At 33.9% G+C, this 27,964-nt stretch overlaps 5 protein-coding genes across 6 annotated transcripts; 1 reads left to right on the forward strand and 4 right to left on the reverse strand.

Annotated features, from left to right (window-relative positions):
- On the forward strand, positions 1–3,998 carry LOC118037717 (leucine-rich repeat receptor-like serine/threonine-protein kinase RGI4). The gene is made up of 2 exons (XM_035043794.2): positions 1–3,053; positions 3,158–3,998. The coding sequence occupies exons 1-2, from the start codon at positions 230–232 to the stop codon at positions 3,619–3,621; spliced, it is 3,288 nt and encodes a 1,095-aa protein (XP_034899685.1). The 5' UTR covers positions 1–229; the 3' UTR covers positions 3,622–3,998.
- A 287-nt stretch (positions 3,999–4,285) lies between these two features.
- On the reverse strand, positions 4,286–8,434 carry LOC118037718 (uncharacterized). Of its 2 annotated transcripts, XR_004685657.2 has the most exons (7): positions 8,277–8,434; positions 7,451–7,830; positions 6,683–6,899; positions 6,075–6,167; positions 5,817–5,904; positions 4,765–5,132; positions 4,286–4,665 (listed from the first exon to the last, which is right to left on the reverse strand). XR_004685657.2 is itself a non-coding variant. In XM_035043795.2 (6 exons), the coding sequence occupies exons 1-6, from the start codon at positions 8,348–8,350 to the stop codon at positions 4,854–4,856; spliced, it is 1,131 nt and encodes a 376-aa protein (XP_034899686.1). In that variant the 5' UTR covers positions 8,351–8,434; the 3' UTR covers positions 4,286–4,853. The 2 variants fall into 2 exon arrangements, 1 of the variants encoding a protein (XP_034899686.1); XM_035043795.2 differs by having other exon boundaries at positions 4,286–5,132.
- A 2,212-nt stretch (positions 8,435–10,646) lies between these two features.
- Positions 10,647–12,516, reverse strand: LOC118037701 (uncharacterized). Its single transcript, XM_035043777.2, has one exon. The coding sequence runs from the start codon at positions 11,568–11,570 to the stop codon at positions 10,647–10,649; it is 924 nt and encodes a 307-aa protein (XP_034899668.1). The 5' UTR covers positions 11,571–12,516.
- Positions 12,517–12,981: 465 nt separating this feature from the next.
- LOC118037719 (kinesin-like protein KIN-14F) lies at positions 12,982–20,578 on the reverse strand. Its single transcript, XM_073408547.1, has 17 exons — positions 20,209–20,578; positions 19,610–19,806; positions 18,292–18,455; positions 17,861–18,004; positions 17,274–17,637; positions 17,031–17,095; positions 16,667–16,891; positions 16,476–16,557; positions 16,281–16,376; positions 16,019–16,198; positions 15,726–15,832; positions 15,161–15,627; positions 14,831–15,084; positions 14,578–14,741; positions 14,298–14,492; positions 13,502–14,205; positions 12,982–13,382 (listed from the first exon to the last, which is right to left on the reverse strand). The coding sequence occupies exons 2-12, from the start codon at positions 19,758–19,760 to the stop codon at positions 15,403–15,405; spliced, it is 1,803 nt and encodes a 600-aa protein (XP_073264648.1). The 5' UTR covers positions 19,761–19,806; positions 20,209–20,578; the 3' UTR covers positions 12,982–13,382; positions 13,502–14,205; positions 14,298–14,492; positions 14,578–14,741; positions 14,831–15,084; positions 15,161–15,402.
- Positions 13,226–15,104, reverse strand: LOC140955338 (kinesin-like protein KIN-14F). The gene is made up of 5 exons (XM_073407821.1): positions 14,831–15,104; positions 14,578–14,741; positions 14,298–14,492; positions 13,502–14,205; positions 13,226–13,382 (listed from the first exon to the last, which is right to left on the reverse strand). Exons 1-5 carry the CDS (start codon positions 15,102–15,104, stop codon positions 13,226–13,228), a joined length of 1,494 nt encoding a protein of 497 aa, XP_073263922.1.
- Positions 20,579–27,964: the final 7,386 nt, after the last annotated feature.

The following is a 27,964-nucleotide window of genomic DNA, read 5'->3' on the forward strand; positions in this document are numbered from 1 at the left end:
TAATGACTTAAATAAAGCCAAATTAGTATCCATCTGCATCACCATCTCTGAATTAACAGCTATGCCAAATACAATATTAATAATTAAAAAGAAAAAAGAAAAAAGAAAAAAGAAAACAGAAGGTGGTGGACTTGGATCCAGATCTTCTGCTTTTCTTCTATAAACAAAACATGGGGTTCCTCCCTCAACAATCCCAACACAGACCAACTCTTCTCTTCTACCAGCAGCAATGCCTGCACCTCTAAGGAATCGCTTACTTCCTCCCAATATCTTCTCCTTCACCTTACTTCTGTCCATAAACTCTCTTCTCTTGCGTTCTTGCTACTCCATTGACGAGCAAGGCCAAGCTCTTTTAGCATGGAAGAACAGTTTAAACACCTCCACAGATGTACTAAATTCTTGGAGCCCTTTAGACTCAAGTCCATGCAAATGGTTTGGGGTCCATTGCAACTCAAATGGCAACATTATAGAGATAAACTTGAAGGCAGTAAATTTGCAAGGCCCACTGCCTTCAAATTTCCAGCCTCTCAAGTCCTTGAAGAGCCTTATCCTTTCATCAACCAATCTTACCGGTGCAATACCAAAAGCGTTCGGAGATTATCTTGAGCTTACTCTCATTGATCTTAGTGATAATTCTCTCTCGGGTGAAATCCCAGGGGAAATATGTAGACTAAGGAAGTTGCAAAATTTGTCTCTCAACACAAATTTTCTTGAAGGTGCCATTCCTTCTGATATTGGAAACCTCTCAAGTCTAGTGTATCTGACTCTTTTCGACAATCAACTCAGTGGCGAAATCCCGCAGAGCATTGGAGCATTAAGCAGATTGCAGATTTTTAGAGCAGGTGGGAACAAAAATCTGAGGGGTGAGCTGCCTCAGGAGATTGGAAACTGCACCAACTTGGTTGTTTTAGGGCTCGCTGAAACCAGCATTTCTGGGAGTCTTCCTTCATCAATTGGGAAGCTGAAAAGGATTCAAACAGTAGCCATTTACACAGCACTCTTGTCAGGCTCTATCCCAGAAGAGATTGGAGATTGCAGTGAGTTGCAGAACCTGTATCTGTATCAGAATTCTATTTCCGGTCCAATCCCGAGGCGAATTGGGAAACTCAGCAAGCTTCAGAGTTTTCTCTTGTGGCAGAACAGCATAGTAGGGGCTATCCCAGATGAGCTTGGACGTTGCACAGAGCTTACAGTCATTGATTTATCCGAGAATCTTCTAACAGGAAGCATACCGAGAAGCTTTGGAAACCTTTTGAAGCTTGAAGAGCTTCAGCTGAGCGTTAATCAGTTAACAGGTACCATACCTGTTGAAATCACCAATTGTACTGCTCTCAGTCAATTAGAAGTAGACAACAATGAAATCTCCGGTGAGATTCCTGCTGGTATCGGCAGCCTAAAGAGCCTGACTCTATTCTTTGCCTGGCAGAACAATCTAACAGGCAATATCCCAGAGTCTCTTTCAGAGTGCGAGAATCTTCAGGCTCTTGATCTATCATTTAACAGTCTTTTTGGCTCAATACCAAAGCAGATTTTTGGATTGCAGAATCTCAGCAAGTTACTGATACTTTCCAATGATTTATCTGGCTTTATACCACCTGATATAGGGAACTGCACCAACTTGTATAGGTTGAGGCTGAATGGCAACAGGTTAGGAGGTACTATTCCATCGGAGATCGGAAATTTGAAGATTTTGAATTTCGTTGATTTGAGTAACAATCTTCTTGTTGGAGGAATCCCTCTATCAATATCTGGATGTCAAAACCTCGAGTTTCTTGATCTCCATTCGAATGGGATCACTGGTTCTGTACCTGATACTCTGCCTAAGAGCCTACAGTATGTGGATGTCTCAGACAATAGGCTTACAGGTTCACTGACTCATCGCATTGGGTCATTGACTGAATTAACCAAGCTTAATTTGGCGAAGAATCAGCTTTCAGGTGGAATTCCAGCTGAGATAATGTCATGCAGTAAGCTACAATTGCTTAACCTTGGAGACAATGGTTTCTCTGGAGAAATCCCAAGGGAACTTGGTCAAATCCCAGCCCTGGATATCTCTCTCAATCTTAGCTGCAACCAGTTTTCCGGCAAGATCCCATCCCAATTCTCTGATCTGAGCAAGTTGGGAGTACTTGACATCTCTCACAACAAGCTTGAAGGAAGCTTAGATGTTCTTGCAAATCTCCAAAACCTTGTTTTGCTTAATGTCTCCTTCAATGATTTCTCTGGTGAATTGCCTAACACCCCATTTTTTCGAAAGCTTCCGCTTAGTGACCTTGCTTCAAATCAAGGTCTCTACATTGCTGGAGGTGTAGTAACACCAGGAGTCCGCTTGGGACCTGGAGCACACACTGGATCAGCAATGAAACTATTGATGTCTGTTCTTCTAAGTGCCAGTGCAGTTCTAATACTACTAGCTATCTACATGCTAGTTCGTGCTCGCATTGGTAGTCATGGGCTGATGGAAGATGATACTTGGGAAATGACTTTGTATCAGAAGCTTGAATTCTCCGTTGACGACATAGTAAAAAATCTAACGTCGGCTAATGTCATAGGCACTGGCAGCTCTGGAGTTGTGTACAGGGTTATTCTTCCCAACGGGGAGATGATAGCAGTAAAGAAGATGTGGTCATCAGAAGAGTCTGGTGCTTTCAATTCTGAAATTCAGACTCTCGGTTCAATCAGACACCGAAACATTGTCCGGCTTCTAGGCTGGTGTTCAAACAAGAATTTGAAGTTGCTTTTCTATGATTATCTCCCACATGGAAGCTTGAGTTCACTCCTTCATGGTGCTGGCAAGGGAGGAGCAGAATGGGAAGCTAGATATGATGTTTTGTTAGGTGTGGCACATGCACTTGCATACCTGCACCATGACTGTCTCCCACCAATTCTACATGGGGATGTTAAAGCCATGAATGTTCTGTTAGGACCAGGCTATGAACCTTACCTAGCTGACTTTGGCCTAGCAAGGGTGGTGAATAACAATTCTGATGATGATTTTTGCAAGCCAACTCAAAGGCCTCAACTTGCTGGTTCTTATGGATATATGGCTCCAGGTACTTCTTGATTCTGGTTCAATCAAATTAATTTTGTCACTTCAATTAATTCAGTTTACTAAATCACTAATCATGTCTAATTGTTCTTGGTTTTTTTCCCGTAGAGCATGCATCGATGCAGCGTATTACCGAGAAAAGTGATGTGTACAGTTTTGGCGTGGTGCTTCTAGAGGTTTTAACAGGGAGGCATCCATTAGACCCAACTTTGCCTGGTGGTGCACATTTGGTTCAGTGGGTTAGGGAGCATTTAGCTAGCAAGAAAGATCCAGCTGACATTCTTGATTCAAAGCTTATAGGGAGAGCTGACCCTACAATGCATGAAATGCTCCAAACATTAGCAGTTTCATTCCTGTGCATCAGCACTCGAGTTGATGATCGTCCAATGATGAAGGATGTTGTTGCAATGTTAAAGGAGATTCGGCACGTCGATACCGTAAGGGCAGAACCTGACCTGTCCAAGGGGGTTAATTTGACAGCCGTTCGCTCATCACCTCCGGCTAGGATTGTCGTTTCACAAGGATCTTCAAACTGTTCCTTCAACTTCTCAGATGATTCAATCAATTATTGAATAAAGCCTTGGAAAATAGGAGGTTTGAGTGCTTTTGTCCATAGAAGGATCCATTAAAATGTGCAACCACAGTGGGAATTTTTAGTGTAATTTTACCCTTTTGAATTGTAGTTTTCACTATATATGGTGTTGTAGATTTTACTCCTGATTCCTTCGAGTAAATTCAGTCAAGAACATTAACAAATGTAACAAAAATAAGAGCTTTTGGGGCTTATAGAGGGTTAAATTGAAAGCTGTTTGATAGCTCCAATACTAGAGGTGGATTGGATTATCTTGGAAGCAGGGATAGTGGCAAGAGAATGACTGCAGGCTATGTAGAAGCTGGACCAATGATTGGTTCATTTGGATCTATGTAATTGGAACTTATTTCCATGTAATGTATTCTCTCTATCTCTCTCTCCCTCACTCACTCACACACACACACACACACACACAATAAGACCAGTCTTTCCAGCCGAGTTCACATGGACCCACGTTTCTTTCATCACATGACCATGTGCTGTCTGAGAGAGACTTTCCAGCAATGAACAAGAAAAAACTCTTTCAAAGGATACTAAACTTGGTTTAGAAAAGACTGCAGGTCTTAATTCAGAAGCACATGCACAAGCAGGACCATCATACCCGTATATAAATAACAAGATAATGATTTATAAACAACTGTTGCTCACGTTCAAAAGGTTTTGAGACCCACTTGAAAATTATAGCAGTCAGGGGCGAGACATAAGGCAGTCCAATCTCTGTCTAATAATAATACACAAGTTCCAGTATTTTTCTACAGCATAAAGATGAGGTACGGAAGTGGAGTAATTAGTGGTTTTTGTTTTCAAGGGCAAATCAGAAGAGTTGACATGTGAACCAACACTAACAAGATCTCAATGAAAATTTTGCACTTCCTGGGTGCATGAATATTCCCATTATGTGTAAAAACTGTGATGATCTTCCAAAATCTAGTTGTTCCACTTGCTGCTTTGTCTTGGAGGCTGTCTTCATTCAGGTGGACTTCAGTCTACAAGATGTGATGGCACTGGGGTATGCTGATGCAACCTAAAACTTGCACAGTAAGAGTTGAAGTGTCCAACATTTAGGCCACAGCCGAGTGTGTGCTACTGGAGACAGTAATTCTATCCACATTAAGCAACTTACAACTCAAGTGACCAGATGGACCATTAGCTAATTTGGGAATGGCCCACATTCATTCCTGAGTTGGCACCAGGAATGGCTCTTATTGTGCTCTAGGAGATATGCTGTGATTCTAGCTTCTTCAATACAAAATTAACAACATCCCAGTTGAAACCACGATACTGAAGCCACCGAATAAGTCTTGATTTTCGTGTATCTTTGGGAACATCCTGACCTCGTAGCCATTGTTTTGAAGCCTGAATCAATAGCTGATCCATAGAAATCTTTGACATGCCCACTTTTGATTCTTGTTCATCGGAGTCACCATCCTCAAAAACCAGTTTTAGTGCCTTGTCTGTATCAGCTTCACTCACTCCTTTGTTGGACAACGCCTGTTCAAACAATTACACTCCAATACCAAGTAGTCAACACATTTTTCATTCAAATAACAGAAACTAAAAACATTTATTATTTATCTTTTCTTCCTTTCCCTTCTTTTTCTTGTTTTCTATTGGAAAAAGTGCACTAACTGGAATTTATCCACTAAAGTCATTGTTCACTAACACGCAATGATCTTATCATCATCAATGAATATGAATCCTGATCTCTTGCAGCTAGCTAGGAGCCACTGCATTTTTGAAGTCTAAGTCATATTGCTTCGCTGCAGCTTACTTTATTAGCATTTCACCAACTGTTCTGGTAACCTACTCCATACACCTATCTCTCTTTGCCAGCAATCTCATAAAAACAAACTAGCAAAACTTTTAAGACCAAACTACGATTATTATATTTTGACCCTTCCTCTAAAGATACCATTCCAAATCAAGTTTGCCAAATAAATGGATTCTTTAGTAATGAGATATTGCAGTAGATGCCTAGGTTCTAGCAATGAAATATAATTTTCTTAAAAAAATAAAAAAGATAAAAATAGAGTGACATTTATCAGGTGACAAATGGTGAAGCTGAACGTGAAGCTAACCAGAAAAAGGACAGAATACAACGATAGAATAATGTTATCTACACAGCATTAGTTAGAGATTTTGTCAGGAAAGGATGAGCTGAGAGAATTAGATTACTTTCTTGATCCGCCTAGGTCCCCAGCTTGAGGAAGACCATCTAGATCGAGAATATGTTTCTGCGTACAAGCCATCGTTGACCAGCCCTCTGAAACAAAAAGAAAAGATTAAGGTCTATATTTTAATGCTTGTGGAAGCACAAAATTTCCTCAGTGAAAAGAGCAAATGACATCAAGTATTAAAAGCGTGTAACAAGAATATGGGAACACATAAGACAGCCTGAAAATAAAACTTCATAAAATTAAGTCAGCCATGCACCTGCTCTCGAAATCACCAATCACTGCCTCCACGATATCAGGAGGAAATCTTTTTCCATGCAATTTCTTTCTCAGTTCAACAGCTGTATATGCTCTGTGAGGAAAGCAAACAAGCTTAAGGTGATAGGTCCACACAGAGAAATGTGCCCTTAACAATATTAGTAAAAAAAATATATATATATATATATCCCCTTTCCATTTAAAACTATCCAAGCAATTCAAGTTAATTGAGTCTCGAACTACAATGGTAGTTAGCTAACAGGATGGAACATGAGAATTCAAGGGGCATTGAGATCTCAGGTCTTAACATTTGGTTCATTTTGTAAGACTAAATAATTAAGAGGGTTTACAACCGTGAAATATGTTACTGCAGCAAGCATAGAAATCCATGAGTAATTATTACAAATTGTACTGCTGTTTGAGACACGTGAGAGGAAAATGTAATGAAGGTATTCCAATTGCTAACATATGATTGCCATCAGGAATGAATCACTTGAATTGCAAAACTCAAATGTTGCATTTCAGTTAAGAAGTGAAGCAATTATATGACATTGCTAACAACCAACAAAGAATAGTAACAAGGCAATAAAATTAAAACTATGCTTTAACCTTCTTGCAAGTAAACCAACGGCCACCTTTTCAGCATCTTGCATAATTTTATGCACTACCATGCTCTGATTAGAAATATCCTTTTCTTGTTGCATTACACTCTCTTCAACATCCTCTTCAGGCTCCCCCATGAGTTCATGACTTCTGGGTTCCAATTCATGATTGATTTTTTCTCCTAACTGTGAAAATGCTGTTACCTCTAAAGCATTTTGCTTGACTGATGAACATAAACAAATTGAAGTTGAACTTAGTGCGAGAACAGGGGGAAATGGTATACAGAAACACGCAGCTATACATGCAAAACATTGTTAATGATGGCATTGTACTGATGCTTGCTTATAATGAACATGCACAGAAGGGATGAGGATGCGTGTAGGAAACTATGAGAACAAAAACTAAGATGACCTCTTAAAGTCCTATTAACCAATTCAAAATGTACAGTTTTAAACTGCATATAACCAGATAACTAGAAACTAAATCATTTTGAAAGCTTGCACTTGTGGAAGCACATAGTGCCGGCCATTTATATATGCTTCCGATGCCCTGAACCCGATTGTCTCTTCAAGTATAGAGCAAGCGGGTTAAAGGAACAGCTGGAAGCTCATACATGCATAAGCTTTCCAAATCATCACTGATAATTAAAATCCTAACAGCATAAACACATGCCACATAAATACAAGATACTAATCAATAATTAACATCCACTCAAAGCTTAATTCTCATTCAAATATTAAGAAAAAAGAAAAACATTGTCAATAACAGAATTACCTTGCCAAGCATCATCAAACGACAGGCTCTCATTGCATATTTGATTTTGATTTTTCACCTTCTCATTCAATCTAAAATTTCCCCGGACTCCATCCAAGTTTTTATCAAATACCCTCTTCTCAGAACTCTTCACAGGCAAGGGATTCTCAAATACTCTCTTCTGAGAACCCGTTCGACCTTTTGCCTTGTCATTAAAACCAGAATTTCCACTTACACCATCCAAATTTTTACCAAATACCCTCTTTTTATCACCTTTCATAGGCAAAGAATTCTCTATCTCATCACTCTTTGAAGATCTCTTAGGAGTGTATCTAACCGGAACCGATGAACTGTTAAACTCCCTTCCTTTTAAACACAGTATAGCATTGTTTCTCTTTACCCTACAAATTATCGAAAACATATAATTTTAACCAACAAGATCACTTCCCATTTTTACTATAACCGCAAAAATAAATGAGAGTAAATCAAGATTTGACGTATAATGAGCGCTTCAGCTCTTTGGCTGATTAAAGCTGTAGTTTTTAACTGTTTCCCCCTCCAAAAAAATCAAGACTTTATCACTTTAACTAACCAACCAAAAAAAGAAATCAAAATAAATAAACACTTAATGATTGAAGACTAATTACTTTTAGCTGATTAAAAAAGTTTGAATCTTTAAGCTTAAAATCATAAACACACAAAATTAAATGGAAAAATAAATCAAATTTCTTTAATTTATCTGTTAAAGAAGAGGGAAAAATTTGGCCAAATACAGACTTTCTTTCCTTTTCCTTCATTTTCTCAGCAACCAAGGAGAAGGTAAATGAATTTGAGAGAAGAATCTTACCAGGGAATGACGGAGACGCGAAAATGAAGAGATAATGAGACTTTGGAGGCTAGATTTCCCGCGAAAATTGACATTTTGGAGTTTGATTTTCAAGTTCCTTTACAGAATAATTGCTAAACCCTAATGTAGAAGAGAGGGGGTTTTTGTTTAAATCGCGCGTAGGGGCATTGTTTTTATAGGCGCGTGGAAGATGACTTTGTCAGTTGGTGCAGTTAATTAACGTCCATGGAGGGAAGGAACTTCTTATTATTATTATTATGATTATTTGGATGGTTTTCATTTCATATTAATTCTTTCTACTGAATTAGTGAATTATTATAAACACATGAAAGAAAAAATAATAATTTTCATATTTTTAGTATGAGAAAATGATGTTTAGAAGTTTTTTAATAATATAAAAGGAGATGAGATTTATAATCATAATTATAGTTATAAGATCTAACCAAGTTGAGAATTAAGAATTAATTCTAATTAATTCAAGTTGTTATTTAAAAAAATTAAAATAATATAGTTTAATAAAAAAAATATAAACAAGGTTCTAGATTGAAGAGTTATTAAATTTACTGTAAAACAATTTTGTGCATTCATAATATCTTATACTATTGTTAAATTCAAATTAGTCAAGCTTATAATAAAATAAATAGTATGTACCTATAAATAGAAAATTATCAAGTAAAACTTGTGATTTTCAATAAAATAATGTACTCCATTTCTTTAATCTTTTGCAATATGATTGCAAAATAAAAATAAAATGTGATATCATGGAAGCATTATATATGTGAACAATGGCAGAACCACAATGGAGATTAAAGAGTAATTGCTCCTTAATCTTTTTTGTTTTAAGTATTTTTTTTATTTTAGAATTTTAATATAATAACTTAATAAGTTTAATTTTTTTTTATTAATAACTAATTGATCCAAGCTTTTCTTCTTCTTCTTTTTAAATTATTGTTACTACCTCTCTTCATTCTACAAAATTTCTCTTCAAGTCATAAACTATTAATTAGTTAAGTAAGTAACATTTTATGCTTTATGTTTCAGGTGAGTTTTTTATTTTTTTCTATTTAATCCATTGTCTAATTTTAGTTTTATTTTTTAATAATCAATTATTAAAAATATTAGAGTTTATGATAATTTATAGATTTGTAAAATTAATATGTGTATGTATAATATTATATGCATATGCATATGAATATGAATTGAAATGAGTTTTGATGAATTAATATTTATTTTGTTATGAATTTCATATGAAAAGTTATGGTGATCAACTTACTGGTGATTAAAAATGAAGTACTGAACAACTCAAAAAATTAGAGACACAATAAAAAAAATTAATATATATATATATACCCACTTGTATAAAACAACAAGTCAACAAAGAATTGTTGCCAATAATTTCACTAATCCCTGAAGATTTAGAAATAGATGAATGAAAGTTTAATTGTATATATTGAGAAAGAATATCTTTAATAAAATTAAAAATAAAGTTATTATGAAGCAATTTTAAAATATAAAAAGTCGAAAAAGAATAATTATAATGTAAGCTTTTATTTTTAAAAATATTCTAAATTAATTTTGCTTGACATGAGTTAGTACATGTATTTTAAATTGATTTCTCTACATATAACACATATCTATATAGTATATAATATCAAGCATTTGTTGATAATTTATCCCTTCATTTAAATTTTTTTAGCTCCGCCACTATATATAAACAACTTTTTTTTAGGGTTTATGGATGTTGAGCTTCAGCTAAGCTCAAATTTATAGGTGTAAAGTTGAGCATAATTATAGCACAAGTTGTGGTTGGCCAAGTCAATTTGTAGCTTACCAGGTTAATTTATTTATTTTATTAAAATAATATTATTTAGTATTTTTTTAAATGAGATAATACTATTTTGTTTTTTTTTTTAAATCTAAAATAACATTATTTGATAAATAAATTAAAATTAAAAATAAAATCTAATCTGAATTAAACTCCAGGTTATTAGATTGAGCTATCAGATAAGTTGGGTTTTATAGGTATGAAGCATTGTTCTTTAACCCGGAAATGAAATACAACTTTGTGCAAACAAAAAAAAGGTAAGAAAAGACAGGCATTTAGCTTAAAGATTCAGCCTCTATTTTTTCTGCCTATAATCGCATGCTTTTCTGCCTAAAAAACTATAATTTTTTGACTATTTAACAACACCAGTGATTTGATTTCAGCTGCAATCAATGATCAAACAACACAAGCACAGAAAGAAAAGAAGAAGGAAAGTTGATTTTCTTTGTTTTTGAACATAGAAATGTTTCTTATTAGTCTAATAGAAGAAGTATAGAACAGCAAAATATTAACAACAGTTTAATCAAAGATTGATCATACCCTCCCTACTCATATTTCCAAGCATTTATAACATGGAAAAACCCTGGTGTTGAAGAAGACCTTTCCTCTGGTGAATCATACATGCCTCCATCATTGCCTCTGCAATGTCTGCCATCTCCAACTCTATCATCCTCACCTTCTTCTGCTGCTGGCTTCAGGATGAACAATCCATGACTTGTGCTAGAGCTACTAAACAACCAATCATGAACATCCCAAAAAATCTGTACCCCAACATCATCCACTTTCATATTCTCATTGCCTCTAAATCTCCAATTCAAATTCATTACTCGAATCACCTCGAATCCGTCTATGGTAATCCCCATTTCAGGATCACCTAGTCCTGACAAAGAAAATTCAATGACGAGGTCATGTTCTGTCTTGTATTTTTGGAACAATGCCTTGGCACAAAATGATCTCTTCCCATACACATTTTCTTTCTTGCACAGCAATATAGGTTCTGTCAATGATGGTCTCTTTTTGGTTCTCTTGAAGGCATCCATCTTCATATCTCCAAGCATTAAAACCACCTCTTCATTGGAGACCAGAGCAACATAGTAATCTGATAAGGGCTCAGCATGGTTTGAGAATTTCGCTTGTCGAAAATCCCAGTAAACATCTACTCTTTTTCCATCTACTTCAAAAGATTTTAGACCTTTTTTCCCCCAGAACTGCCAAGTCTTTATATCAATCTTGCAAGTGTAATGACTTTCATCCGAAGGGTTTTCTACACTAATGCTAAGAGAACAGTTCATAACATTTTTGTTCCATGTAACTGTTACATTGCTGAGCAATTCTGCTACCTCCACCGTGTAGATGTAGGTGACAGAGATTTGAGGAGATTTGCTTGTTGTCTGCTCCTCGGTTTCTTTCTCCGTGGATGACGGTTTTGGATAGTTAGTTGGCTCAGCTCCTGGAAGATGAGCAAACATAATGTAAAACGTAATGAATGCCTTCTATTTCGACAAATCAGGCCTTGATCTTGCAGATGTTGTGATGGAACAGGCTACACATTTCAATCTTGATAAAAGGATCAAACACCAAAAGCAGTTCCCCTGCAGCAATTAATGATTGTTTCAATGCACATGAATTGGAAAACTACCTGCAAAACACAGAAAAACATCATATTAACATCAGTCATATGTCCTCAAAAGAGATATCAATCAACTTTCTTAAGAAATCTAATACCATGCAAGCTTCCTTTAAGAAAACGCAAAAAGGGTGGTTACCTTGGCCTAATCGGCATTGACAGACCAATATCACACGTTGAATCCGACGCAATTCTCGATGGTGATTGAAGATAAGGAAGGAACCAAAATGTTCAAGAGACAGGGAGAGACCTTGTATGGAATTTGCAGGAATCAAAACATATGTTGCGGGAGACTCAGTTAATGGATTTGGAAACTCATGAAAATGTGACATCAAGAAATGTTTAGTTAACTTTGAGAAATGCAACTAATCTGAGGCTGTCAAAGAAAAGGCTGAAACAGAAATTATTCCTCTGCAATTTTAATAGGAAGTAGCTATTGTCCATCAATTTTAAGCCAAGCAGTTCAGTTAGCTAAATTTGGCCAAGTCTGGTACCCATCTTCAGCAGAACTTTGCAACTATTTTTAGCAAGTACAATTTTTTCTCATAATTTTTGTTATTGGTGCCCTTTGGTTCACTCCTTCATATTCGTATTCTTCCAACAACATGAAACCATAAAATTTTTGTTCTATTTGTCTCTATCCCATTTCAAAAAGAATATAAGATTTTCTTGTAACTTGTACAATAAAAAGTTAAAAATAAGCCTGCGAGGCACCAAAGCATTTAGAAACAAAGAACTTGTGCAAAATAGGTTTTGAGCTCAAGTCATACAAAGAATTAATTTTGACAATTATTATAATTAATTATATATCAGTTTTGGTTTAAAGAATCATATAAAAAAAGATTGAATGGAAGATGTTCTACACTTTTACCTTGTTTTCAACATTTTCTGCTTTGTTTTTCATCATTTATTCTTTCAGGTTTAGTTTTTTGTAAAGAGCTTTTAAGTTTGTTTTCCAGGCTCATGTACCTTGATTAATAGTGCAGCAATTAATAAAGGTGGTGTTAATGAAATTTTTAAAGATTAACAATCAATTCATTTATTCAAAGCAACGAGCAATAAAGCCTTTAAGAACAAATTCAATATGTATTTGTTACATCTCTTAGTATTAAACTAATCCTTAGTATTATATAATGCAAATTACACCTACTTAAACCAAATGAACTGCTGGATATGCAGGCATGTATAACAAAAATAGACTGAAATGGGATGAATTCACACTGACAAAATCCTTGATGCTGTAGAATGATCAGTGTAAGCAAGCACAAGAACACACAGAAGATGTATATCCATAAGCGATGAACATTAGTACCATGACTTGTAAATTACAAGAAAATTTGCCATGGTGTAGGACATGTGGAAAGGAAGTCATCTGGACTACTATCCTCAAAATCCTCTTAAAAGAAGATGAAGCCAGTATTCAAACAGAACAGTCACTATACAACAAGTTGAGAATATATTAATTGGAAGTAAATTCATCCTATATTCTGTCAATCCTCAAGGTAAAATCATAAACTTTCCGCGAGGAGTAGATCGACTCCTTCTGAATTCAGGCATAGATGTGTTTCCACCTTCTTTAACAGTATGAGTTACGTTATTTGGAAGCTTGTTTTCAAGTTTTCCAGGTATTAAGGGTTCCACAGCTTGGACAACTCTGCAAATCATTGACATTTCTAGTATTATTAACACAGGCATATAGATATACAAAGGCATACAGGAAGGGGGGAAAACTTCTTTGCGTTGAGGCTTCGAAAAGAACATTTTGAATCATACCTTGGTTCAAGATTCTGAGAGTTCCTTGAGAAGTTCCTCTGGATCTTCTTCACCTTTAAAGCACCTATTGTTGGGGACACGGGAAGCAGATGCTCATTTTCTGGCTCTGAAAAGTCGCTCTTTCGTGGCTCCTCTATTTTTTCACCAGCATATATATCAGAGAGCATTGTTGTCCCAACATCAGACTTATTGAACTTTGCAGGCAGTTGATGCTTTGCCTTAACCTTGCTTTCATTTTTTACTTTTCTAATGCCTCCTTGTCTTATATTAAGAGCTTGTCTAAACTGCTCCTCGTCATGTTCTGGGTATACTTTCCTGGCGCTAACCCTTTGGAAGTTGTAAAATGCGTTGGAGATATTATCCTGCTTCACCGATTCTTGTGAGCCTTTATATGGACCCTTTGAGCTGTTATCTGCTGATGGGATCACTGGAATTGCAGCAATGGATTTGTTGATAGGCACTCTAGCTGGGAATGGTACTCTTGCAACTGGTTGATTCTCAACTGTCTCCTTGACCCTGCTTCTAATGTGGGCTCCTCTATCTGTTGAGATTGATCTTCTAACAGGAGGGGATGGTGATCTTGGTTTTCTGGAGCTCGCTAACATCTCTTCGCCTAAGAATGGAATCCTTGGTAGTATTTCCTTGTCTGTGAGTGAAGAAGGAAACCTTGATCTCCTTTGCTTACCCGAAGAACAACTTCTAACCTGAAAATCAAAATCAACCAACCCAGGATATTCCTTGAGAATAGAAGTAACTAAAGATTGCAGCAAATAAAATAGTCTCATGTTTTCTTTACCTCTGAGCTTTTAGTGTCATCATTTGACCTTTGAGATGTCTCAGGTTTGAAGTTGGCATTTGTACCATATCTTGGCACACTGAAAGGAGAAACTGCTCTTGTTCTTTGAGATTCTGTTGTGCTTCTAGTACTACCACCTTTGATTTGCTCCATTTCTGCTTCCTTTCTCTCCAATGCTTGTTTAAGATTTGATATCTAGACATGGAAATAAGCATCAGATAATTTTCCCATACGAATCAAATATTGAAAGAACAGCATAAACAAGTGGAGAAAAGCAAACCTCTTCTTTCAGCTCTCGGATTTCGCCGGTTTCCTTGTTCGATTTAGCCGCCCCAAGTTCTATAGATGCTACTCTCTCGGCAAACTTCAGTGTGCTAATTGTCTCCCCAATGGAATTAAGTTCAGGATTTATATGTACAAACATCAATGTTTTAGCATGCCCACCTAAATATGGAAAGAAACAATAAGAAGAAATGAAACAAAGGAAAAAATATTTGAAAGGAAAAGGTTGCTTGTTATGATCAGATGAGCACCTAAAGAATCCTGCAGAACTTGTGTAAGCTTGCTGTTTCTATAGGGAACATGTGGACTCTTCTGTGCTAGAGCAGAGATGACATCTCCCAATGCGGAGAGAGATCGGTTAATATGTTGAGCTTCTTTCAATCTTTCACCAACAGCTTCTGATTTATCCACTCTTTCACTTCCAGCTAAATCCACTAGATGTAGGCAGCCTTTAAGAATTGATCCAGAAACCAACTCTTTTCCATAGACATGAACTGTCAAAACACTGCCGCAAGCCAGAACCATCACAATGAATACTTGAAGAGTGAATTTTAAACTCTGCTAGAAATAAATCTTTCTACCTATGAGATCGACTGCTTCGCTCGTTTAGAGCAGTTGCACCAACGGCACGATTTCTGTGACCAATCTTCATTAGATCAAGAACATCTTGGGTGCTTGATACTGGAATCCAGCTTGCATCAGGTACATTAAGTCCATTCAACTGCGAATTGTTACGGATGTCTAATGTATGTATAGTTAGGGTAAATCAACTCCTCAAGGCATAAAATTATCTGAGATTTTATAAAAGTCTTATAAGCAATCATCATGCTATGAAGGTAAATATATATAAAGTCAATTTTGAAGGATATCTTCTGTTGGAGCCATCACTGACTAAGAGGTCTCTCACTTGTTCATTATATATCTCTATCATCTGAACTCCAACTTCATACTTAATGACATCTCCCCTTGTCTTTGAAATCTGAAATAAGTCACGCAGAGCTCGATAGTTCACACCCCATGTTTCTTCAGAAGTCAAATCAGGGCCACTCTGTCAAAAATCAAACAGAAAACGAGCTGATGTGCATAATTACATAATTACTGTTGTTGAAAATGTTATCAGCTAATAACTCAAAATCAATGGTATACCATTGTATATGTCTTCCCTGATCCGGTTTGCCCATATGCGAAGATGCAAACATTATAGCCGTCTAGAACTGACCGGACCAACGGCTGAGTGTCCACATATATTTGCTCTGAAAATGAAAAAGAAAATCATTAACATTTCAGAAAACCAGTGGATAAACAAGAAAGCATAACTATATTTTTTTTCTCAAAGGCCCTTTAACAAATGATGGCCTCAAACTTGGTTGCATCATGAAGAGTTACAGAACCTTTAGTGATCACCATCACACAATTCTGCAACAAGAAAGATATCATACCTTGAGTAACATTTGATCCAAATACTTTGTTGAAGGAAAACACTTTTCTTGCTTCTTTCCCATTCTTAAGAGGATTAACAATCATGATATTTCCATTTTCCCCAATATAGTCGACAGCAGATTGCATGCTCGATTGGCCCGGTAAGAAGGGCCTGACTCTACAATAGACCCTAATTGTTCCTGCTCAAAAAAGAAATGTTACCATCTCATAAAATTCATAGAGTTTTTAACTTAAATAGGACATTAAATAAGAAGTGGCCACCTTTAAGGTCTTGTACTTGATTGTAAAGTTGTCGATTTTCCTCTAAAACTTGGTGATAAGTAGAAGATGCTACTTCAAGGTCCCTGATATGATGCTCTGAGGTAATAAAAGTCAGAATGTTTTAAGGTCCAGAACACCATTCTAAATAAATGCGGAAGATTCACTGATTAACATAAGAAATTTTAATGTTCTCACCAAGCCTGCCGACTTCTTCCTCCCAACCTGCTTGAATTTGTTTCACTTGTTGCCTCGTCTCCTTGTAATGAAATCTTAGCTCCTGTAAGTATCAATTATGTCAATATAAACAAAAAACATATCATGGAAAAGAAGTGTAAATTTTTTAGAAAGACTGAAGGAGTAAACTTTTAATAGGCAAACATTCAAACCTCGAGCTGTTTCTGATGAAGATCGATTACTTCTGCGTGACCAGAAGAGTTACTAACAATATGCCGAATAGTTTCTTTTTTCCCACCACAGACACAAAACTTGGAGAAATCACTTGAAGCCAAACTAGTTCTTTGTCTAAGATATTGGGAAATGGCTTCTATGAATTCAGTCTTTGATAGGGAACCAATATCGCCCTTCAAAATTTTCTTCAGGAGGAGTCCAAGCTGCAAGTAGTGGTAAAAAGAGACCATTACTTGTTACTTCAAGGCAGGAACATTGGACTTACTGATATATTAATCTTAGGCAATCATTTTTACATAGAATTGAAAAGAATACACAGTGAGACTCTGGAATTCTTATTACCTGTGTGCCCTGAGAAACAAGCAATGCTGAGAAATCCTTAACCACCTTGCTGAGCAAAGCATCTACTACCTGAAAGTTTTCACCCATATAATCACATCAGATTCCATAGAATGATAGAATTGACAACAAAACTGTCTACTTTTCGATTTCCGTTGTCGGATTTCATTCCCATAATAGGTAGCTTGTACTCAGGTCTGATTAATACAATTGTATACATATGCAAACAAACTCAAAAGGTCTTACCTACCATTCCATTCAAAGGTAGCTCTTCAATCCCATTGCTCTCCTTAAGGTAAGCTTGAAGAAGTCTGAGTCCAAAATGATCGAAAAGAAAGGCCAGAGCATTGGCAGTTTTGGTTTCTTCAATTGCGACCTCATTAGAAAGATGAAGAAACTCTAATAGTTGTTCATATTGTGATGATTCAGATTCATCAACAGACTCATCAGCACTTTCACTGCCGACCAAAGAAGATGGCAATTCCTTTGGGAAAGATACGATTTTAACAAGCCCTCCATATCTCCATACCCCAATTCCACCAGCCTGCTTCCACTCATAATATCCTTTCAGACAGAGAATGCAATCTACAACCTTACTCGATGAACCTCCCTGTATCCAAGATTTTAAACACAAAAATGCTTAACTAGAAGAGACATGGGACAACAAATAAAGCACAACAGAGGTATGGAGATAGAATTCCTCCCTTTATGCTATGAATAAATGTAATGTCTGAATTGCACTTGGAATAGCAGATAAATGGAAAACTAGGCCTTGATTAGCAAATTCCAGTGCACATAAACCAGTCTAGAAGGTATTGGGGAGAATCACAGACCTTCTCCAAGTCAGATGCTTCAAAAGTCAAAAGCTTCATGTCTTTAACAGCCACCAAAAAATTCCTCATGTTCTCAAAGTACTGAATTGCAGATTGTGCTGCTCCTTCTGTTGACTGCACAGTGAGAATCGAATTGTCCACCACCTATTTCAATTTTACAGATGAAACAAAACTAGCATCGACATCAGAAGAAACAATTAAGAATTTTATCATAATTATTCCAGCAGAACATTGTTGACTCGTCTCTAAGTTTATAGAAATTGTCGAGTCCCGATTAGAATTATGCACTTGTCAAAGTAGAACATATGCCAGTTTCATCCATGAATGCTGATAGCCTAACATTGTCAATGCAAGCTTCTATCTAGAAAAAAAAAAAAACACTATGCATGTATCAATACTAATACTGATGCAGGGTTTGAAGAAGCTCGTACCTTGAGAACAGCACCAGGATTGACTTTATTGAGGACATTGCACAGAATGAGGCCATTTCTTAGTGCAAGGCAAAACTCTTCCTCAGAAGGTTCTTTGGGCAGGGATCTTGATCCCCCCTTGTCCATTTGCCTCAGCCATTCTGCTGCTTGGTACCTCCTTGAAGCTGAGACGCATGAACAATAGACAATGAAGAATTCACGACCATTTTTGCAATTAGCTTGCTACACTAAATTGTATCAAATTCAATCCACAAAATGGGCAATACATAATTTTCCTATTATTTTTCTTTTCTTTTCAATTATCATTCTTAATAGAGCTTGAAAGTGAACACCGCAGGTACTGCGGTAACAATTAAACCATGGTCCCCTACTACTCACTATTGTTCAACAAGAGAACTCCAGGCCAAATAACCCTAGCTGCAATTCTTAATAGCTAGCCTTAATCATCTAATTGTTTAAACTTTCCCGTACACAATATCATACCTCCACCAACCTTGCCTTTAAATTTATGGCCCTCAATATTAGGAATTGCTAGGGACCATATTCCCTCTTCTTTGGCACTATGCTGCCCCACACTTCACTATCCAATTCCATAATTCTGAGGTGTGGTTGGTGAAAATAGCAGATGTATAAAATAAGTCAGGGCATGGTTTTCTTCAGCATCGGAAAATACATAATTCATCACCACTAGCATTTCAAAAAACAAATCTTCTGAAATTCGAATCATGTGTTTTCTAATTCCAGTCTTTAGGATAGAATCCTCCCTGCTTTCTGGAGGAGAGTTTCACAGGGATGAATGTTCATCAGCTTCAAATTACGCCTTTTCGATAAAAGAAATGCTTCATATTGTGACAGAACATCAATGCAGCAAGTCATGATCCATGTTTTTGAGGCCCTGCTATTATTAGCTAAATGTTTCGTTGCTTATACCAGAGAAAGGGTGATTATGAGGGTAGGTCTAGTTCCAAATAATCAAAGATTTTGCACTAAAGAAAAGACCAATCTACCGTTTCTTTCGGCTACCAAAAATAAAAGTGGGGTTGATGTGGACCCACTTCAGCACAAGTGATGAACACCAGTTTATTCTCGACTCTATGTGATCCCCCACACTCTGCCTTTCATCATGATATGCTGCACAATCTTTTTTTCAGGCAAATGATTATATGACCACTCGAAAATTTATAACAAAGAATAGTGGACAAAAATTCAACAAAGTGAAAATCATAGAAACTATTAAACCAGCAAAAGAGACAACATTGGAGTAAGAATCTAAGTGAATTAGTAATCGTAAAATATGGAATGCGATCTCTATTCTTACCTGCTTCTTCAGCTTTTCTTTGAGCTAATTCACGGTCATTAATAATCTCCTCGGTGTAAGAAGCCTCGTTGCTGGACATCAAACCCTTTAACCCTCTCAGATTCTTGCAAGGAGAGGTAAAAATGGAGCCATTGCTGGTTTCTTGAGGCATCTTTATGCCTTAGTACTCTCACCAGGATGTACTACACTATTTATCACTGCAAAAAACGACCATAAAAATGCACAGAAACCTGATCAGAACACTTGAAAGAAGTTGGTGAGAATTCAAACACGGAAAGTAATATTCCAATTTTATTAGAGCAGGAAGTTTGGTAAGATATTAATGTGATGCTCTTTAAGAAAGAACTAAAACATGAACACTTAACGCATAAACAAGAGCTGGTAAGAAAAATAACGCTAAAAAAGAAAGAACATCTGACAAAATTGGAAACCATACAGAGAAGATTAACAAGACTTCCAAGCATAGATGCCATGCACAAAACACAAGGAATGGCCCAAAATGAAGAGCTACTACGCATGATCATCACCACCACCATAGATAAGAAACATCAAGCTCTTGCAAAGAAAAGTAGTAGACTTCAATTCCTATAAGGCTGTACCTGCTGTAAAGGGTCTCCTTGAAATCCAGCAAGCTCAACAAAGAAGTATAGGAGTTTGAGCTAATAAATGTGGAGCAGCAGATCCAATCTAGTTATCCAGATGAAATGGAAAGTGAAGGAAGCAGGGTTCTCGTGTGTAGTGAAAGAGAGAGCTTCAAAACTAACGGAAGCCAGGCATTAAATGCTACTGCTTCACAAGTTTGAGAGCACTAGAGGAGGAAGAGAGAGTGTGTGTATGCTCACGAAGAGGAAATACCATAGAAAGACCTCCTCAAAATTGAAACGTCAGCGTTGTATCACTCTTCCTTGGACCTTCGCCTTCTTGTACATTAAAGTAATAGTAATGCAAATTGCATCACTCTTTTCAATTTTCAACTAAGATCGCGAGTGAATTCACTGGATTGCCCGGGTTGAAAAACGGCAACAGTGTTAATTACCATTTTATCCTTGGCGGATATAAAAAATATGGGAATGTTTTGACTTGAAAGTGTCCTGCCAAGTGGAATGCAACGAGGGAGCAAATCAGATGATGACAAGTGTGGTCATTTCTGGGGCCCCTGGATAGGTGGACTGGAGGGCAAGATCAGGGCAAAATGATGGCATGGATTGCTTTACAAAACTTTGGAGTATGATTTTGTTTTTTTTTTAATTAATTAATAACGTGACCGTGTCTTTTGCTAGTAAAAGTGTCCGTTATGATACATGTACAGTCCACACCATGCAATGTTCTCCTGTACAGGAGGATCATCAGCAGTGGATCCAGACCATCTGATGTCCTTGTTGGTGTTGGTGATGATCACTAAGGTAAATTTTAAATTTTTTTAATGTTTTTAAATTATTTTTTATTTAAAATTAAAAACAACTATTATTATTACATGTACAAACACATCATTATTTTATTTTTAATTTTTTTTTCCTGTCAACGGTATCCTAGTGTTTGGTGAAGAAACAAAAAAAGTAGGTGGGGGAAATAGCGGTAGATTCTCCTTAGCAAAATTAAATCACAAATCGCAAATTTAAAAAGGAGCTTTGTCGTTTTGTTACATAGCAGTTTTATTTCTTAAATCGAGATCTAGAAACTAAGTCACTCTTTATTTTTATATTTAAAACTATATTTTAGTATATTTTAAAGATATATTTAACTTTTTTAAAACATCAAATTATTATTTGTTTAATATTTTTAAATAATCTTGACGTACTAAATATAATCTTAGATCATATATATATATATATATATATAGAGAGAGAGAGAGAGAGAGGAGAATAAAGGCAAGAACAGTTTAGTAGTCGTTGCATATTTTTTGAAAAGAAGAAGAGGCAAAAGACATTTCAGAACGTTGGATCCCATAATTCAAATGATTGCAGAGCCAAACTTTTCTTCTCTCTCTTTGGACCCCATGTAATGTTGTGGACCACTTAGAGTTTGTTTGACAGTGTGGTAGCGGTTGCTTTTCAAATAGCTTTTTGTGCCGAAATACATGTCAATGATTTTTTTTTTTATTTTTTAAAAATCATTTTTGACATCAGCACATCAAAACGATCCAAAAAGTACAAACCGCACTCAATTTTAGCAAAAAAAAATTCAAAATTTTACAAAATACAGGTAGAAACGCAGCCCCAAACACTACTTTAGAGGGAGGTTCCCCACCAGAATAGAAGGTTTTTAAGAGTGTAATAATGGTTTTTTAAAATATTTTTTATTAAAAATAAATTAAAATAATATTTTTATTATTTTTAAAAATTATTTTAAGTATTAACAATTAAGTTGATTTGAAAATGTTAAAAAAATATTAATTTAAAGTAATAATTTTTAATTTTTTCAAAAATTTGATATATCTTCGTCGTCGTCCTCTGGTTGAATTGCTTTTACTTGCTTTTGCTAGGACTTACCTTAGCTAGTTGAGGGCATCTCTCGGAGAAGACTTCGACGACAAGCATGTTTTACAGTAGAAAAGAGGATTTATTATTAGTGCGTAATCAAGGGTTTGTAATAGTGATTTCCTTTTCCTTTGAGGAGGAGGCGAGGAGGCTTGGAAACCATAGAAAAACAGCATTTTTTGGGAAGAAAAATTGATGGGACTTCATTAATCGCAATCATTCTTCATTCCCATGTAATGGAAAGGTCACGAGAAGAGAGATGAAAATTTAACAGCTTGGCTGGTCATTAGGGTTGATTTTTTTAGATTAAACCGGGTTTTAGAGCTATAATTTTATTTAAAAACTGTTTTTAAATCTTAAATATGAATGTAATTAAAAGCTTGTATGGAAGTATGATTGTTGTTGTTTTTTAAAGTATTTTTTATATTGAAATGCATCAAAAAAATATTTTTTTTTTATTTTTTAAATCAGCGTATCAAAACAATCCAAACACAAAAAAAAAAATTAATTTTTATTCAAAATATAAAATTTTTTAGAACGCAATTTATATTACGTTCCCAAACGGTATCTTAATTTCTTCATTTTCATTGTAATTTTTTAAAGAAACTAGATTGATTTTTTAAAACTCTCACGATGTAGGTTTTTATATAAGAAAATAACAATAATAAATGGTATATTGAGATTAAAGAAAAAATCAAAAGATGTTTTAACAAAACAAAGATCAACAAATGCATGATTCATCCCGTGACAGAGAGATTAGGACAATGGAAGATCAACAGCATGATTGTTATTTCTTTTTTTCTTTTTTTTTTTGCTTTGGTGCCTTTATCATCTACGCATGCTCTACCTTTTTATAAGTGAAAGGGCTAGGATGTAATATTCATTACAAGAGGCATGGCATCAGTGGTGGAGGGAGGGGGGTGGCAAGAAAATGCCACTCCCTTTATAAATTTAATAAACATAACTGAATTTTTTTCTTGGCCCCTTAAATTATGATATGCCCCTCCTAAATGTTTTTCCTTGCTCGCCCCTGCATGGCATGTATGTCTTTTTAAATAAATAAATAAATAATGTAATTTATTCTCGGATCACTTATGCAGCTTTGTATGAATTATACATACACCAATATATATATATAAAGAATTCTCAGAATTCTCATGCATTTCCTTCTAGAGTCGAACGCAACTCCAAAGTCCAAAGGTTAATCTATCTAATACCATTGTTTATTTTCCCACCCCATTAATGGACTGGCCCACAAAAAGTTGATGAGCCCGTAGAATGATTTTTCAATCCAGCTCTGTTGGGCCCTTTAGAATGAGAGTAAAATAGCCCAGATAAAGAAGGCTCACATATCACATATTACCTATATGCATGCTTGAGATTGAGATTGTTGTAACAATTATTTTTTAAAATATTTTTTATTTTAAAATATATTAAAAATATATTTTTTTTATTTTTTTTAAATATTTTTGATATCAACACAATAAAATAATTTAAAAATATCAAAAACATATTAATTTGAAGTAAAAAAATAAAAAAATATATTAAATTTTTTAAAAGCGCTTTTGAAATGCAATGCCAAACACATATGAGAATAGTAACCGAGATTTTTACTATTCAATATTTTGTTTGTTTTTACATTTTAAAAGTTTTTTTAAAAAAATATAATTTTTTTATTTGCTTCAAATTAATATTTTTGATAATTTATATCGTTTTAATGTGTTAATGTCAAAAATAAATTTAAAAATTTTTAAAAATATATTATTTGAATGTATTTTCAAGACAAAAATACTTTGAAAACAATTACTATAACAATACCAAACAGGCTTTATATTGTTCATGTAAACACAAAATATTATTTATGTATTGTATTTTTTTTATTTATATATGTGATTTTCATGGGTTTGAAAGATAAAGGGTGCTATAGAGTTTGCCCTTGATAAGTGAAGTTGATTGGTGTTCATAAAAAAAAAAAAAAAAAAAAACTATGTCATGGCCAAAGAATGAAGATAGAAATTGAGATCCATTTTTATTTTGAGACTTTGATTTCGTTTTTATGTAATTTAACGTGGATTAGAACAGGATTTAGAGTTGAAAATAAGTATAGACATTATATGGATGACTTTGCCCGGGGGATGAAAAAATGAAATTTTTTTGATATTGCTATCAATTTTTTTTTTTTTTTGTGATAATTCAATTATAAAGAAAATATAATGGGACATGTTATTCACTACTATTTTTATTTTAAAAAAATAAAGAATTAAATGAATGGGTCTTCCAAGTTTGACCCAAATGTTTTGTGGTTGGACCTAAGCTTGGTTTAGGCTTGTGATACATGTTTTTTTAATGTATTTAATTCTTACTTAAAAAAAAAAAAAGAGTTTTTTTTTTGTTCTACAATTAATCCATACATTTTGTTTTTCTTATACATATTTATAATATATTTTGTAATGTTTTTTGCAGAGGTTACCATCAGATGATTTAATTGGGAAAATACAAGGCCTGGGTTTTCACCTCCCTCCATTGCTAATTTTCATATTGTTGAACTGAAATTTATTTATAATTTGTTTGAAAGTATAATTGTGGTTATTTTTTAATTAGAAATATATTAAAATAATATTTTTTTTATTTTAAAAAAATATTTTTAATATCAGCACATTAAAATAATTTGAAAATATTAAAAAAATATTAATTTAAAATAAAATAAAATTTAAATTTTTAAAAAAATATAAAAATAAATAGAATATTAGTAGTGCTCACTTGCAAGATGACATAGACAATTGACATCAATGTTTTGAGAATGCAAGCCTTAATTTTGTCCACACAAATGTCAATAACGACAAAACATGTGCTTGGACAGAGTTACAGATTTTTAACGACAAAGTTCCTTATCAAGTTGCTTGATGTATCTTTTCGAAGACTCCCGCGGCACTTCAAGCCTTCCCGATTCGATCCAAGAAATTTCGATTATTGTGTAATTGTATCTAATATCTAGATTTATACTATATAACGTAATTTTAAATTTAACTCTTGAATCGGGTTAGACTTTTATCAAGAGTTTGTACTCGTATTGTTTTATATTAAGTTTAAATTTTAAGTCTATTGCAGCACAAGAAAATCTTACGGTATATGCCAATCATCTTATTTTGAGTTTTTTTTTTTTTTTAAGATGATTTTTTTTTCATAATACAAAGATATTCATGAGCTTATTTTTAAGAGTTTTCTAATTTTACAAAAATCTTTAATAAATAACAACATAATTTTTAAATATAACAAGGATTCTTTAATATTTCAAAATTATTTTTCTTATAAGGATTCGTTTGCTATGTAAGGAAATGAAATGTGAAGTATTTATTAGTAGGTAAACTTTGGGTTGTTTTATTTTATTATTTAGATATTTACATTTAATTTAGAATATGTGTAAGTTGAATATGTGTAAGTTTAGGTTTGATTTGGTCTAAAATTAATATTTTACTATTTTTTGTAGATATTAAACTTGTGATAATTAGCTATTAAATTAAATTCATTTTTTCCATCCAAAAAGGATATAGTAGAACTGTGTAAAGGTGGGCTCAAACTACAAATAGCAGTCTCATTTATGATTGGACCGTTTGAAGTGGAAATGTGAAACTTCTTAAGGTACGTAATTGATGGCCTTTCTATTTCTGGGATTGTGTTCTAAGGCGACATTAATGACTTCATTACAGAACACTAATAATGCATTTAATGAATTAGATTACAGACCAGGTCATAGTTCTGTACATAGTTATCAGGCAGGTGACCTGAACTTTGTTTATCTGATAACCGGATCGATTCAAATAAGATAAAAAAAACCTGATTGATCTATTAACTTGTAATTTGGACGATAAAACCCGGTTAAGATTTTTTTTTTTTTCAAATATGTTTTTTCTCCTCTAGAGACCCCTTTTATATATATATTAGCTTTGATACCCGCGCGATGCTGCAGGTCATTTTTTTTTATATACAAAATATTAAAAAAAAAAAAAATTAAAAAATTTTGGGTTTTTCTGCAAAGTTATATCCAAAAATCTTGGGTTTGACTGCAATGTCTTGATCCAAGAGTAATATTTATAATATTAATAATAAAATTAAACTTGCATGACTCAAGTTTAAGTGAGTCTGACTGTAACATCAGACCCAAGAATATTAGATGTGGGTCTGTCTATAAGGTTGTGTCATAAAAGTGTCATAATTAAATAGATTAATTAAAAAAGACAGAAAAAAAATCAACAAAAAGGAAAAAACTAATGAAGAAATTGAATTAATTGGGTTAACCCTTTAAACCAGGTTATCCCGTAAAATCTGGGATTTGCATCATGAAAGTTTGATAACTAAATAGAAAAAAAAATAACGGGTTCACCCAGAATTAACCGGGTTAACCCATCAAATCAAGTTAACCTGTCAAGCCTAGGATATGTGTCATGAAAGTATGAAAGTTTGATAATTAAATAGAAAGAAAATTAACTTTAATAAACTAAACTAAATGAAAAAAATAATTCGTCAAATCAGGTTAACCTATCAAACCCGAGATTCGTATCATGAAAATATGATAATTAAATAAAAAAATTTTAACATTAACAAACTAAATCAAACAAAAAAATTCATTAAAAAAAATTAGAAAGAAAAAAACAGTTATATAATATAATATAATATAATAATAATTATAATGAAAAAACGTGGAGAAAGCTAAAGCTAAAGCTAAAATTTCAACTAACTTAATATTAAAAAAATAAATTTAACAAAGACAATTTAAAAAATAAACATGTGGAGGAAACACTGCAACCAAACAAAAATTATGTAAGGGAAACACTGTAGTAATCCATAGTGTTTTTTTAAAAAAAAAACAAAAAGCTACAAAGCTAAGTTCTCAACCAGCTTAATATATAAAAAAAAAACCGACAAAGACTATTTAAAAAAAAAGAGTCAATTTTGGGTAAAAGAAATGAAAAAGAAATGTAAAAAAGAGGAAACAAAAGCGGCAAAAAAACACGTAGGGAAAGCTACAATGTTTTAAAGAAAAAGATAAAAAAAACTAAATTTTCAACCAGCTCAATAGTAAAAAATTAAAATAAAAAAAAATAATTCTAAAAAAAACAAAACAAAAAAAATAAAATATGTAAAAAATGACAATTTTGAAAAAAAGAAAAACAACATGTGGGAAAAGCTAAACCTAGATTAGCAGCCAGCTCAATATTGAAAAAATAAATTTCATAAAGATAATTTTTAAAAAAAAATATATGGATAAACACTGCAGCAAAACAAAGACTATGTAGGGGGAAACACTGTAGTAATCAATATTGTTTTTTTTTTTAAAAAAAAAATACAAAGCTAAATTCTCAACCAACTTAATATAAAAAAAAAAAATCTAAAAAGATCATTTGGCAAAAAAAAGAAAACAATGTATGAGAATATTATAGCAATCCACAATGTTTTAAAGAAAAAAAACTACATAGTTAAATTTTCAACCAGCTCAATATTTTAAAAAAATTAGCAAAGATAAATTTTGAAATAAAAAAAAAAAAAAAAGAAGAAGAAATCAATTTTGGGGGAAAAAAAAAAAGAACATGTAAAAAAAACAAAAAAAAAAACCTGCTAAAAAAAAAGAAACAAAAAAAACCTGAAAAAACCTGCTAAAAAAAAAAATACTAGACCCAATAGCCTTGTATCCGGATCTGGCTGCAAGGTCATGTTATAAAAGTGTGCTAATTAAATAAATTAATTAAAAAGAAAAAAAACCAATAGAAAGAAAAAAGCTAATGAAGAAAAAGAGAAAAAATCTGAATTAACTGGGTTAACCCGTCAAACCTTGGATTCATGTCGTGAAAGTTTGATGACTAAATAGAAAAAACAATTGACG

Source organism: Populus alba, chromosome 1 (genome assembly GCF_005239225.2).
Source record: "Populus alba chromosome 1, ASM523922v2, whole genome shotgun sequence".
In the NCBI taxonomy this organism is placed as follows: Eukaryota; Viridiplantae; Streptophyta; class Magnoliopsida; order Malpighiales; family Salicaceae; genus Populus; species Populus alba.

Excerpts from the sequence above, each read along its gene's own strand:
- LOC140955338 (XM_073407821.1), bottom strand. The coding sequence starts at position 15,104 with ATGGTTCTGGCTTGCGGCAGTGTTTTGACAGTTCATGTCTATGGAAAA. Across the intron at positions 14,742-14,830 it reads AGTTCTGCAGGATTCTTTAG|GTGGGCATGCTAAAACATTG; the intron begins GTGCTCATCTGA and ends TTCCATATTTAG. Across the intron at positions 14,493-14,577 it reads TCCGAGAGCTGAAAGAAGAG|ATATCAAATCTTAAACAAGC; the intron begins GTTTGCTTTTCT and ends TTCCATGTCTAG.
- LOC118037717 (XM_035043794.2), top strand. The coding sequence starts at position 230 with ATGCCTGCACCTCTAAGGAATCGCTTACTTCCTCCCAATATCTTCTCC. Across the intron at positions 3,054-3,157 it reads TTATGGATATATGGCTCCAG|AGCATGCATCGATGCAGCGT; the intron begins GTACTTCTTGAT and ends TTTTTCCCGTAG.
- LOC118037701 (XM_035043777.2), bottom strand. The coding sequence starts at position 11,570 with ATGTTTGCTCATCTTCCAGGAGCTGAGCCAACTAACTATCCAAAACCG.
- LOC118037719 (XM_073408547.1), bottom strand. The coding sequence starts at position 19,760 with ATGCCTCAAGAAACCAGCAATGGCTCCATTTTTACCTCTCCTTGCAAG. Across the intron at positions 18,005-18,291 it reads ATCCTGGTGCTGTTCTCAAG|GTGGTGGACAATTCGATTCT; the intron begins GTACGAGCTTCT and ends AAATTGAAATAG. Across the intron at positions 15,628-15,725 it reads CAGGGAAGACATATACAATG|AGTGGCCCTGATTTGACTTC; the intron begins GTATACCATTGA and ends GATTTTTGACAG.
- LOC118037718 (XM_035043795.2), bottom strand. The coding sequence starts at position 8,350 with ATGTCAATTTTCGCGGGAAATCTAGCCTCCAAAGTCTCATTATCTCTT. Across the intron at positions 7,831-8,276 it reads CGCGTCTCCGTCATTCCCTG|GGTAAAGAGAAACAATGCTA; the intron begins GTAAGATTCTTC and ends GATAATTTGTAG. Across the intron at positions 5,905-6,074 it reads ATTGGTGATTTCGAGAGCAG|AGGGCTGGTCAACGATGGCT; the intron begins GTGCATGGCTGA and ends TTTTTGTTTCAG.